The 15,075-nt window shown below is 36.3% G+C and overlaps 1 protein-coding gene across 11 annotated transcripts in view; it reads right to left on the reverse strand.

Moving 5' to 3' along the window:
- LOC121857224 (protein Gawky-like) overlaps positions 1-15,075 on the reverse strand; it is a 103,804-nt gene that overhangs the window by 39,042 nt on the left and 49,687 nt on the right. For 8 of the 11 annotated variants that reach the window (XR_006087135.1, XM_042353181.1, XM_042353178.1 and 5 more), the window contains 4 exons: positions 12,740-12,814; positions 8,463-8,537; positions 3,741-3,815; positions 1,630-1,842 (listed from right to left, as the gene is read on the reverse strand). Coding sequence is in view for 10 of the 11 variants with exons in the window: in XM_042353181.1 (XP_042209115.1) it covers positions 1,630-1,842; positions 3,741-3,815; positions 8,463-8,537; positions 12,740-12,814 (438 nt within the window). In the remaining variant the exon portion in view is untranslated. The remainder of the gene's footprint in view (positions 1-1,629; positions 1,843-3,740; positions 3,816-8,462; positions 8,538-12,739; positions 12,815-15,075) is intronic. The other 3 variants (XM_042353179.1, XM_042353180.1, XM_042353184.1) reach the window with 3 other exon arrangements.

The raw sequence follows: 15,075 nt of genomic DNA on the forward strand, positions 1-15,075 counted from the left end.
TTCAAGATGGTTGTCCCTGCCTTGTTTCTTTTTCTATAACTTAGCACCAGGGCTGCTACAGTATATTATTCTCTTATTGATATTTCTCTTCTATATTATGTGTGTGTGCATACCATCATAAAATTAAGATACTATTTTTACTACAACGTAGGTATTGTGTCGGAAAAAGGGTAGTCTGGGGGTCGGCCCAGTCTCTTATTTCAATTAATCCCATATGTTCTGTTATTTCGTTTACACGTTTCTCGTTTTACGCGGACCTCCTCGGGTTCAATTGACCGCGTAAATCAAGACTATACTGTATATGAGCCAAAAATAGTTGAATAACTTTATGTAGACAGAGCTTGGATGGCTAAATTTTAGAATGACCAATAATTTTAATACTGTATAAAAAAATGCACAAATATTAAAGAGCACAATTTTCTTGATATTTACTCCAATGGAAACGAATGTAAACATACAAGAGATTACTGAATTGGCTGAGTACCTCCTCAGCTGATGTTCAAAACAAAATGGGATTTTCGTAAGGATTTCGTTAATCAAATTTTTTTCGTTAACGAAATTGAAGATTCTTATGGAAGGAAATTCGTTAACCGAGGGACCACTGTAATTTCAGGTAATTACACATATTTTTTCTCTCGGTTACATGCACACACAATTCTAGAGTAAGTGCAATAAGATATAAAAAAAATAATTACCATAAGGAATAAAGTTGTAAGTGTGTACAGGTTTTGACAGTGTGTGGAGGCCAAGAGGGTCCCTGGCTCAGAGCACCATCACTAAGAACACTGCTGTAGTGCTAAGGCGGTGGAGACCAACACAGTTCGTACACCGTCTTGTACAGTATAAATCTTGCACTTTTTATACTTTATTGCTGTTAATTTTAATTGTGTGGTACAGCATAACCCCAAAACTATGTGGTATTAACACTACGGCCACGGAGTCATTTATCCTCACATACGTCTCAAGAGTACACGCCCAGAATTATGGAACTTATTTCCAATATATATACTGTATTATATATCTATAACTTTGTAGATTACTTGTAAATATTAACAATTGCCAATCTTAGCTGAGACAATTTAAATATCTTGTTTCTTACCTAATAACAAAGTAAGTTCAATAAAGCCTTATTATCTGCATATACAGTACGTAGAGTATAAACCAGTAAGTATTGTTACTCTCCCAATCTTTGATACTGGTGGGTGATATCCTTGCTGTAATGTCTTGTACCAGGACCAGGCTGTGTGTGTTGCACTTTGTAGTTGTTCTGCCAAGCTACAGCTTGTTACAAGAGATGCCACCCAATATAATTCTTATTATGTTCTTGTTTTTATTATTTTGGGGGGAGGGAGGGGGGAGGGTTAACTGTTGACTTAGAATCTAAACATATCAAGCTATATTGTCAAATAGTTACACAATTATTCAAGGAAAAAAGAGGGGGAACAATAATAATATGAACTAATGGTTCTGGACAATTACAAAACAGTTTTCTCTCCGAAGGAAGTATGAGTGTACAGTATCGTGTTTGTGTGGCCTTTCTGAGTGGGAAATAACTATGTAACTCAGTTGTATCAAATCTCTGTGTCAGCTCTCCACACAAAGTGCTCGTACTGCATATAGTTGTCTTACTTGTGAAGTGAATGGCAGGGGGTGAGGCGCTGGAGGGAAGCGATTCTGGAAGTTGGGGTTATTAATGTCGAAAGGAATATGTTCTTCCAAAGGAGGGTTGCGCCAGGCATCGCTTCCACCGCCACCACCTGTTATCCCACGGTTGCCAAGCTCCATTAGAGTGTCGTCCAGACCCATATTATTGTTGCGAAGCGCAGCTTCAATGTCTTCCTTCTGCCGAAAAGGAGAATGGAGTAAAGTAAAGGATTCAAGGGAAAACATTATTCAATGGAGAAGCAATTGATGTCCATAACTGACAAGAAAGAGAACAACTTTAAAGATGTTAAGAGTTTAGCAAGATTATTAAACTATGTTGTTCACACACACAGAGAGAGAGAGAGAGAGAGTCTTTTGAATACCTCTATGTTATGAAACTTGGTGATTGAGATAATAAAATGCAAACAGCTTCCTTCAGGTTCAGCCATCTCCCCTGCAACCATAGCAAGACGACAACACTTAAATACTGTACAATACAGCAGTGATTGCCTTCCTTATTTCCCTGGAGTACAGTACTAGTTAATGCAACATTTACACGACTCATCAACGTGAATCAGCATATTGTATGACAAGTGTTATCTGTTGCCACACAAATAGTTCTTAGGAAGAAAATACTTCACCCAACCAACTAAATCAGACACCTGTCAAGTTCTGCTTCATCCACTCTATATCAATGGCATGTGGACAATCTTCTCCAAACACTTCAGTTTAAATACAAGTTCACTTTCAACTTGGACACCAACAAACAACTCGGTCAGTTACCTAACCTTTTTACACAACTTGGGTGAAGCAAGTGTCCATTATTCTACTTAGAGGAACGGTGCTATGGTTCCAATACATGCTAGTAAACTTGGGAAACCCGAGAACAGACGTCGGTAAGAGTAAGGAAACACGGCAAATTCAAACTTAATACTGACAATGATACACTTAGAAATATGAATGAAAGGCACATCACCCCAGTGAATGTGAGACATGACTATGGTGGGACACACAATGTTATATCAACCAACCATTTACCTCTCCCAAGACAAAATTTCTAGGATTGACCTTAAATCATAACATGCCTTTTAGGGTCACTCATAAATATCTATAATGTAAAAAGTAGTACTGTACTGTATGCTTTAATTCTGTCCCACGCATGGCTTTGTTTTTACATTTGTGGTCAGGAATGGTGAATATCAAAGGGTAAAAAAGGATAACGATTCAATTCATGGAAAATTATTTTGGACCTTTAGGCCTGAAAGTGAAATTTGACTTTTCATGTCCCAGGGGAAAGCCACAGACAAAATTCCATCAACTGATTGAGGAAAAGCTGAAAATACACACAAACAACTATTTGGTTTTCTAGTGTAGAAGCTTGACCACTATTTTTAGTTCACCCTAATTTCATTCCCATATGTTGAGAAACGTGTCCATCTACTGTGTATGTGTATTGGAAGATCAACAAACAATGTTGTTCCATAGTCCACAACAATTCAATCACGATGATAATTTATTGGTGTCCTGGCAGGTGAAAATTAATTCATGTGATAAAGTTAACCTAACACACACACTCATAACAATAAAAGAGAATGAAACATAGACATCCTTTACCTGTAGATCAAGATTATTACAGATGTATCTCACTCACCTGAGACACTTTTGGCAATGGCACAATAATCCTAACACAAAAAATAGTTACACTACAATAAATATTGTGGATACTAAGAGGCACATCTTGTCTGCCATGAGTATGGCATCACACTTTGTGCATTGACAAGAGGGCCCACCCACCACAACTGGCAACCCTGCTTGTCCACTGCACCTCCCTAACATGCCATTCTTCACACTTTATAATTTTTGACATTGCTGATGTGAAAATATAAATATATACTTTATATATACTGTACAGTATATCTAATTGGCAATCATGAAATATTAAAATACTGTAATACACAAATTTTAAATCAGCAATTAGTTTTTAAGGAATGATCTTTAAAAGAATTTTGACAATTATTTGAATTTTAAAGAAAATAGCAATAGGTCCTGCATCATCATGACAAGTGCCAGACTCAAGAATGGCCTTATTTTCTCACCTTATAACCCATGTCCAGGAGTGTACGAAATTGCTTGCTGTTGTAGATAATTTCTTTTGAGAGACCCTTAGGAACCTGGCAACAAAAATCAAGACCCAGGAGTGAGCAATGTGCATCTTGTGGGGGGAAAGGGGGAGGTAGTCTGCTATTGCCAAAATATATATATATATATATGTATGTAACTTATATACTTGTGGCTACAGCAGGAGTAGCAATAGTGTGTGGTCTGGTGTAGTAGTCATCACTTTGCCACTGTGCTTACTTGAAAGCACCACCTGGTACCACCACCTTACCATCATAATATCCACCTCATCACAAACCCTCAAGGACCACAAACTCTATATAGACACCATGCTATAAGATGGCTGATCCAAGGCTCTCTTGCCACATGCTGCTTCACTAAACGTGGTTAATTGGCAGCTGTATTCTCCAAGAGCATCACTGTAAAATTATTTATCACTGACACAACTGATCTTTAAGAGCATCAAGAGCCACAGGAAAAGCCTTAACTTTGACATGCTATTGAAGTGGTTGATAAAACATGCAGGATAACTGACCTGGCCAAGTCTGACATTTTACTTTATTAATCTACATGCAACTGTTAGTTAAAAGCATATTAGCCACCACAAGTCATTAAACTGTCTCTTGTACATAAACCTAACTATAATTATTCTCATTAAAATTAATTCTCAAAATTGTCCTTCACATGGTAATACAGTACTGTAAATCCCTAAATACTAAAAATATTGTACTGCCAATATTAATTTAACAAAGCAAGATGTGCTTATTAACCTCTCAAGCAGTCCACATACATGATGCACACAGTAATCATTTAGGCAGTAACATCTGCAATACACTAAACTAAGCTAAGGTTGCAAGATTATCATAAAAAAAAAATATCAATACTGTAATTTTCTGTAAATCAGGGACATCAATACAGTAGTTCTGATATGAATTTACCAACAACAGGTTCATAATATTTAGGAAAGTAGAGCATACTGTAAGTTTGCAATTACTGTACTTACAGGATGGCTGCAGTTAACATAGCCACTGCAAATCTTACACGTACAAGGAAAAAAATTCAAGTTATCACAAACACTGAAATATCAAAAAGGAGTCACGTAGAAGATGTTTCATTATCTTACAAATGAGAATACTGAAAGTTCAACATGTAATACCACACTCAAAAGGTAGGAAATACTAGGAGCTGGTTTTCTGCCGAGGATTTGATGCACATACTCCACCTCTCCAAATCTAACTAACTTTATACCTGTGTGCGTGTTTTTTTAATTGTGTGTGTGTGTGTACTAGCAAATGACACTGGAATGTTTGAATATGCAAAAATATACCCAATAATAAAATAAGAGTATTGAAAATGAATAAAAGGGAAACAAAAGAGAAGTAAGGTGGTGGGGGAGAGGGAAGGGTGGAGATAAGTCTGGAATATATAGTGACAAGTGCAGAGAAGGAATAGTGACAAGTGCAGAGAAGGAATAGTGACCAGTGCAGAGAAGGAATAGTGACACAGAGAAGGAATAGTGACCAGTGCAGAGAAGGAATAGTGACCAGTGCAGAGAAGGAATAGTGACAAGTGCAGAGAAGGAATAGTGACAAGTGCAGAGAAGGAATAGTGACCAGTGCAGAGAAGGAATAGTGACCAGTGCAGAGAAGGAATAGTGACCAGTGCAGAGAAGGAATAGTGACCAGTGCAGAGAAGGAATAGTGACAAGTGCAGAGAAGGAATAGTGACCAGTGCAGAGAAGGAATAGTGACCAGTGCAGAGAAGGAATAGTGACCAGTGCAGAGAAGGAATAGTGACAAGTGCAGAGAAGGAATAGTGACAAGTGCATATGTGATGTAATGTGGAGTTTTGTGATTGAAATTTGAGGCACCAGTTCAAATATACTGTGGATCAGATTAAACGAAGGAAGAGAGAAGAAAGGTTGACTGGAGTGCATACATACTGAGCCTGGGTACTGAGCAGGAGTGCATACATACTGAGCCTGGGTACTGAGCAGGAGTGCATACATACTGAGCCTGGGTACTGAGCAGGAGTGCATACATACTGAGCCTGGGTACTGAGCAGGAGTGCATACATACTGAGCCTGGGTACTGAGCAGGAGTACATACATACTGAGCCTGGGTACTGAGCAGTGAGGAGGAGACAAAGAGATTGACAGTAGATAATATATGGTGGGGTAGATTAAGTAGATAATACAAAAACAGATAAATGCAAAAGAAATGACCAGGTAAAAGGATCGTGACTGGACGACGGGAACAAGAGGTACAGCAAAAATAGGATCGGCTGAAGGTAAACTAAAAAAAAGAAAAAAGCAACAGAAGTGACTGGGATATATTAAGGATGGGAGGCGAAATGGTGACAAGACAGATGACTATATAGGTGTAGAGGTTTATGTATGACACGGAAGGTGATAGAAATAAATATAAGGCAGATGAGTGACTGGGTTCAGAAGAGGGTTTGTTTTTTTTATTCGAGAAAGTAAGTGAAGAGTTTCTGGAAGAGATAGATTTTACAAACCCCCAAAAGTTTGCTACTGAAAATGTATGCCATAAAAGCTGGCATAAAAAGACAAAATTTAGCTTTTATTTGCCCTACAAGGGTTAAGGGCTAGCTTGACATTCAAAACCTCTAAATATTTCATTTGGAAACACAGCCTAAGGGGTACTGCATTATCCCAAATCCCTTGGATATCTTTCTCATAACCCATTCTTACATTGTTAGGTAACTTCTGTTCATAAAAGTGACCAGTGAAGCCTCACACAGAATTATTTAAGATGAAATTGAAGCAATTGTGTGATAAGTTACAAGAAAATTTGCATTTTCAAAAATCCCTCTTCCAGAATATGTCCGTACGTGTACACAGATGAGTACCTAAATATATGTGCTAGTTGGTGACAACTTGTGACTCCCTACATATATATTGGGGAAAGAAAGGATGTGAATGTGTGCATATGCAAGTGCAGTACAAGTCACACCCCTTTAATCCAGCAGCCTCAGGACCTGAACAGTTCTGGACAAAAAAACAAATCGAAACCAGAGGTCAGCCAAAGATAAATTCTTCTACTCTACCGATACACCACATCAAATTGAAATACAATGCAGGTTAATAAATATCTCGATATACAGTATACAATGGACTTGTATTGAAAACAGCAATTCATGAAATATATTAATGTGTGTGTGTACCTTAAGTTAGCTGTAATTATGCAAACTATTGCCACAACAGTCAATCATAAATCAGGCTAGACTACAGGGTGTTGGATTAGAGGGGTTCAGCCTGTATCTGACTATCTGCAACTGTGCCTCAATACTGTTGATTATACTGTACTGTACCAGGCTTCCTATACTATACTAAACTGGATTGAACTTTCCTTAGATCTTTATGTTCAGCTAATATGATGAGAGGCAACGTAAGGAATGTAGTGAGCAAATACTGACCTCCTAACTTCAGCTAAAAGGGCAAACACCCGAGCATCAAAATAACCAAACACAGTAAAGTACTGTCCACGTATATCAGAAATACCGTACACTGCCATGTTCTTGGTACGATGTAACTCCTGGCAAAATATTGGTAATGCATCCTATTTTGAAAAAAGAACTCCCAATATTGAATAAATATATCATTATACAACTGTGTTACTAATTAATCATCTTTCCATTGCATATTTAGCAAGCAAGTTTTATAGTAAACATCGTGTCCCTTGAAAAAAGCCTGAAATGTAAATAATTCTCATGGCATTTTTGGGATTTCCCAAGTTCCTCACCAAACGTGTCTAGCAGCCAGTCCATATACTATACCACTATTCCAACAATTATTCTCTAACTCCATTTCAATTTCACTAATTAATCTCATGGTAATACTTCATGACTTAGACCTATAATCTGAACATAAGGAGAGAACACAGAACCATTATAACCTTCAGTATTTGACTACATTTCTACACCAGGTATTACATGTGAAACCTCAATTTTTCTGTGGTTAGTTGTCAACTTTGGTCTATCTTTGAACCTTCTTTGGAAAACTCATTTACAGAAATTGAAGAGTTGGAGCAATATACATTCAGCAGATTTATTTATGGTTGATCATGTGAAAGAACAACCACAAATAGCAATCAATATGGTACTAAATCAATATCATAAGAACTAGTAAATACTAAATATAAAATTTACTTGATGTTAACCATTTCATTAAGACTACCTACACAAAGTTGGCTTCTCTAACATCAACCTGTGTAGCAAAATTATTTATTTAATACTGTACTGCAGAGCAGTATGCCTGGTGAAGCTTTTTCATTTTGAAGGCCATTAGGACACTTCTTCAAAGAAATTATCATAAAAAATTAGAAAAATATTCTTAATTTGCATTTACATATCATTTTGGGACACACTACAGAGAGTATCTCAATCCATAAATTATATAGGTACATGCAGCAGCAATTAATAAATTTGGAAAAAATTATCTCTGTAACTGCAGCAAGGTTTGGCTACCCTATTTAAATTTTAATTACAATAAGCAAAATTAGTTGCAGTTCCATCACAATTTGTGTGAATTAACTGCCTTATACTTGTGAAAAGCACAGCCTTCTGGCCTTGTCTAGGACACAACAAGCAGACAACAGCCATACAATAAGGACAGACCAAGCTGGTAAGCAAATAGAGCCCCAAATATGGCATAAGATGAGACAGTACTGGCAACTTACACCAAATGGGAAGTGGGACTCAGGTATGAGAGCTTTGGGAGATCTGAGATCAAGCAGAGGAGGGTAACCACTCATCTGTAATATTAATTATTAGCCTCTGTTATAAATGTCCTACTTTGGCCACATTAGTATACAGGGTAATATATATATATATACATACATATAATATATATATATACATATATATATATACATACATATATATACATACATATATATATATACATACATATATATACATACATATATATATATACATACATATAATATATATATATACATATATATATATACATACATATATATACATACATATATACATACATACATACATATATATATACATACATATATATATATATATATATATATATATATATATATATATATATATATATAATATATATATATATATATATATATATATATATATATATATATAAATTATTATTATTATTTTCTTCACTCTCAAGCCTTTTCCCACTATTATGCAGTGGCCAGAATCAAGAGCCAATGAAGACTCTCCCTTCATTCAGTCAGTCATTTACTCTTGTTGCTGTAACAGATGAGTTCTGTAATGGTACAGTACTTCCCTTTCTTAACTAAGTTCAATTATCGTCTGCCTTATTGCTGTCACTTCACATAACCTACCATCACACACCCATTCCCGTAAACCACTACCGGTATTTTCTCGAGTCATTCACATACATTGGGCAAGTCCTTCACCCAATCCTTTCATCCTCTCCCAGGTCTTCCCTCTGAGCTACACTCTCTTCACCAAACTTTCACTGCCTAGCCACATAAGAGCACCTGGATGCTTCCTCTTTTTGGTGCAGAATATTCTAGGGTTAGTGCACAAGGAGAGAAACCTAGTTCTCTATTCTGGCTGAAAATATAACCTAGAGCCATTTGCTTGCATTGTGAACATTCTACCTATGCTACAGAGTCTCACAGTTTCAAACTACTGGACTGGCAATAAATACATTTATGGGTCACTATGCATGTATGACCGCTAAGCACTGCAGTGTGGTAGGTTAGATTTTGAGGACCACTGCACAGGTACAGTACTACAGTATGAGCAAATGGTTAGGGGCTCAGGCACTGTCAAAATATCATCCAGAAATAATGACCCAACAACCATGTGACAACATCAACCCAAAACAATACAGTAAACTCAATATGATAATGGCTTGTGTCCATATGTATACACAGTTAAGTGTATACAGTATATGTGTGTGTGTGTGTGTGTGTGTGTTGGTGAGAATTTTATACTTGCATGCAAGTGACTACATATGCATGTATCTGCATATGTGAGAATGCTTGTGACAATAAATGCATAGGTACCCATGTTGTATATTCATGCATGTGTCATTATGTCTGCGTATGTGTGCAAGCATGCACGTGACTCCCTACAGGTGTACAATATGCACACGAGTGAATTTCAAGTGCGCACATGCATGTATGTGATTTCCTGCATTTGTGCCTTAATACTGTGGTTGACAGAAAGTGATGAGGATATTTTTTCCTGCAGTTTTCTGTGATAATACAGTATGTGATTTGTTTAGACATCTAATAGTAAACTTGGTTTTACACACACACCTTTATGTATCATAACTCCAAGAGCCAGGGTACTGCATTAAGTCTAAGTCTGTGTTAGATCACTGGACACAATAGTCAAAACAAACATTTTTGTTTTTATAAGTCTCTGTTTCATATAAGTCACACTAATACTTAATGCTATTCATTAAAAATCTTGAACTTCACAACAACTCCACCTTGAAATCCGACACTAGGTCTAACATCCAGACACACAATCTATTACACATTTCCTTTATTTCACTCCCCTTACATTCACACATTCATGCTACTACTGTATCAACTTACCACACAGTGCAGCAGCCACTCAAAGAACATGAACAAATATGAATCCTGACACTCCATCCAACAAGACACAAGACAAATAAATATACTTGATACAAATATATGAGGAACATGATGGTGAGATCAAACTCAAAGAGAAGGGGATATGCCACTGCCACAAGATAAATTGTTTCTCCTGTTCTTAGCAGGAAGCTTCCATCTGCTGTAGGTGTGGCGAGAGAACCAAAACTTAAGGTAAAGTTCAGTAACCCAAAACTTGAGCCAGGAATAAAGTGGCTTCACCCTCTAACCTGAGGACATTATGAGTATCTATTTGTCACTTAAGCTCATTATTAATACCTTTTGTTACCTGGGGTCACTCAAATTCCTTAGTAGTTACCTCGAGTTTTTATCAATACCCATTTGTCACAGTTGGTCTTTTGTGAGCACCTGTGAGCCTTAATGACACCTGTGATTCCTTTAATGGTTCACATTATATCTCACCTGCTACATCTATGGTCACTTGGAACCATTGTGAGCACATGTGTGGCATCATTATTAGCCCCCTTGATTCATCTGGCATTATTTTGAGTACCAATTAGTCATATGGAGTATACTAATAATAAATCCTTTATGTCATTATGAGCTCCAACGATTCATCTATGGCCATTATGAAAATCTGTTCGTCAATGGTGTGACTATTAGCACTGATGGGGCTGTGTTAGATGCTAAGAGTCCCCATACCTTAAGCAGCAGCAGCATGGACTAGAAGATGTTAAAAGGCTCACAAAGAACAATTACAATATGGACCAATATGGACAAAAATGCACGGGATGTTTTCCAAGAAACCGTCTGTGACCTTGGATTTTGACCACACGACTACCAACACCTACAGCTTTCTTGAGATCAGTTAAGTTCTGTGTACTGTGCAAGGTTTTACTGAAATGCCCAAATTAGCTCTGAACTTATTGTTTGAACCAATGTGTATCTTCTTTCTCCACAGATTTTGTCCAAGCATAGTGGGTAAAGGATAAATAGGAAGTAAAAGTTTTAGTCAAGACACCATTGGATTGGTTAAAATCTGTTTTCAGTAAGTGACCTTCTGACATCAGACCTTTTGATCACAAAGTTAATAGATACAATTCTTCTCCTAATAGGAAGCTTCTGTCCAAGTTTGATGAGTAGATGTGAGCAATAGAACTAAATTTATTGTCCAGAAACCTACCTGACTAACTGATACCATTACACACTGACCAAACAATAGATCCCATGGCAATGGCATAAAAACTGGTATTGTATTCATAAAGTAACTGAAGACTCCCCTAATGTAGAGCTCATGTAAAGTAGTGCTTGTAATTAATCCATTAATGCATACCAATTTTCCCCCTATTTTATCATATCAACTATACCCATAGAAACTAACCTCAAATGCAAATGATTTTCATAAGCATTTTTCAGAACTTTCAAGGTTCTCACAAATTACACCTTGAACTTAATCATTATACTGTACTATTAGTTCCATGGACAGTCTCAAATTCCACTTCAATTTCACTGAATATTCTCATTTTGGTTCCATAATCAGTTTTATTTTCTGAAAACATAGTTCAATCAGTGATTACCAAGTCAAAATAATTTCTCAATATTTGACTACATTTCTACACCAGGTATTACATGTGAAACCTCAATTTTTCTGTGGTTAGTTGTCAACTTTGGTCTATCTTTGAACCTTCTTTGGAAAACTCATTTACAGAAATTGAAGAGTTGGAGCAATGTACATTCAGCAGATTTATTTATGGTTGATCATGTGAAAGAACAACCACAAATAGCAATCAATATGGTACTAAATCAATATCATAAGAACTAGTAAATACTAAATATAAAATTTACTTGATGTTAACCATTTCATTAAGACTACCTACACAAAGTTGGCTTCTCTAACATCAACCTGTGTAGCAAAATTATTTATTTAATACTGTACTGCAGAGCAGTATGCCTGGTGAAGCTTTTTCATTTTGAAGGCCATTAGGACACTTCTTCAAAGAAATTATCATAAAAAATTAGAAAAATATTCTTAATTTGCATTTACATATCGTTTTGGGACACTCTACAGAGAGTATCTCAATCCATAAATTATATAGGTACATGCAGCAGCAATTAATAAATTTGGAAAAAATTATCTCTGTAACTGCAGCAAGGTTTGGCTACCCTATTTAAATTTTATTTACAATAAGCAAAATTAGTTGCAGTTCCATCACAATTTGTGTGAATAGACTGCCCTATACTTGTGAAAAGCACAGCCTTCTGGCCTTGTCTAGGACACAACAAGCAGACAACAGCCATACAATAAGGACAGACCAAGCTGGTAAGCAAATAGAGCCCCAAATATGGCATAAGATGAGACAGTACTGGCAACTTACACCAAATGGGAAGTGGGACTCAGGTATGAGAGCTTTGGGAGATCTGAGATCAAGCAGAGGAGGGTAACCACTCATCTGTAATATTAATTATTAGCCTCTGTTATAAATGTCCTACTTTGGCCACATTAGTATATAAATGAGAGAAATCTTGTGTCTTCCTAAACACAGTCCACCATATAATACATGAAAAATAAACTCAGGTGTTAGCGAAGCCAAATTCCAACCTAACATTACTGCACATGAAGTGGGATATTCCTTCTTTTATAGTATAAATTGCATAGCAAAATCATATTCTTTGGTTAAGGACATTATTGCAATGCTTTATCTTTGTACTGTACATATAAATTTAAAATATTAGAGAAAATGGTTAATACTGCTGCTATAATAATTTCATTTTAGTTAGGTTCAAGATGCTGCACATGTCCCAACCTAATTTGGTAAATTCCTCCAAAGATATTCCTAATCAAGTCTAATATTTTGTCAGCTATAGCAGAACAGAAAGATAGTTAGTGTCCCTAAAGAGAGAGAGAGCTGCTAGACAGGGAGACAGAATACCATGTTTACCCTACTGAAGACAGATTAGTAGTACCAATACCAAACAAGCCTTGCATGACAGGCACTTGTTCCTTACTCAACAACTTCTCTGCCTATTACTGAACAATCACTGTTTAATTAACCAAACTCAGCACACAAACACACTGTGTGGGGAGTATGGGTCTATGTATTTATGAAAGTCTGACATTATGTAAGGTAACATCCCAAGAAATTCCAGTCATTTTAAACCAATATGACACATTCATGTACTTAATATATCTTCAAAGAAAAGGAGCTACTACATTATGTTTGCCATCAGTGAACAAGCACTGTGTAGAGGCCAATACAGTCAACCCTCGATTTACAGCAAGATTTAAGTCTTGAAAGTCTTGTGTAAAACACACACACACTAAACTTAATTTCTGATAGGTTATTGGTGATTGTGACACTCAATCTCATAGCCATTTTTCAACCCCCTAATAATCTCACTTTATGTAAAAATTAACCCCTTTAGATGTACTAAACACAAACACTCAGATAATAAAACATTGCCTGTACTGTACTTGGACACTACTGTACTCAGTCTGTCACCCCCCGGCAGACTGTTTACAAACACTTAGTACAGTACAGTACTGTTTCAGTTTTAAGCCACTGGTTCTCTCTGTTGAGAGGTGATTTTTTTCTTCTTCATGGGGGTGGTACAGTAACCAGTAACTGCTCTCGGAGACTGGTTCCAGTTGCAAGCCAAAAAACAAGATTGCCCCCCCCAAATTGTTAAACATAACTAGGAAAATACAAGGAAAAGTAAAATAGCCTGTAGTTATTTTTCTAATACATTACAGTAATGGAACAAAAAATCTAGAAAACCTTTCCCACAGATATTTATCACGCGTGAATGTCTGTACCATAAGTGTAACACATGCCCTCAAGTCAATGTAATGTTGATAATAAATTTACTTTTAAGGTTTTAAATTTGGGTCATGGTTCCCATACTGTACTGTATACAGTATCTAAATCCATTTACCTACTACTGTACAGACACTCCCTGGTTTGCAGCTCGACGGACACTCCCATATGAACTCGTAATTTTGGGTTGATACGATACAGTAATTTTCTTCATTTTCCTTTACTCAGTTACTTGCACACTATTAAACATGCAGCAGCCAGTTGGTTACCCATGGAAGGGTCACTCATGGATATTTTAGCTTACGGATAGTCTCCAGGAACAGAACCCATGGGTAACCAGAGTAGTGTCTGTATACAGTAGGGTATGCTGTAACGAATGGATTCTACTACGAATATTCCTATAACGAACGGTTTTACCTATAAAATTGAGAATGCTATAACGAACGAAACTCCTACAACGAACAGTATTTATTTTTATTTTATTTTATTTTTTACTAATTTATTGTTTTTTAATACAAGTATTAATGATATTCTTTATTTCAGGAGCTTAAATGCATATTTATGCACTTTTTTACAATTTTATATTATATTTTTCAGTGTTAAGTGGTTGTATTTGGTGGCCTGGAACGGATTAATCCTATAACGAACGAATGCTATAATGAACAAGGTTCTAGAACCAATTAGATTCGTTATAGCATACAAATATTGTAGCTTATGATACAATTCATTTAAACAAAAACTGCTAATGAATTTAATGTTTCGATACTTTAACAACTACATAGAGTACAATACAATTACTGTACAGCACAATACAATTACTGAACTATGCATACTGTACAGGGGTATATATTTGCACGTTCTGATGCATCTTTCAGTCTGGTTGGTGGAATGAAAAT

The sequence above is a fragment of the Homarus americanus genome, unplaced genomic scaffold (genome assembly GCF_018991925.1).
Source record: "Homarus americanus isolate GMGI-L3 unplaced genomic scaffold, GMGI_Hamer_2.0 scaffold20465, whole genome shotgun sequence".
Lineage (NCBI taxonomy): Eukaryota > Metazoa > Arthropoda > Malacostraca > Decapoda > Nephropidae > Homarus > Homarus americanus.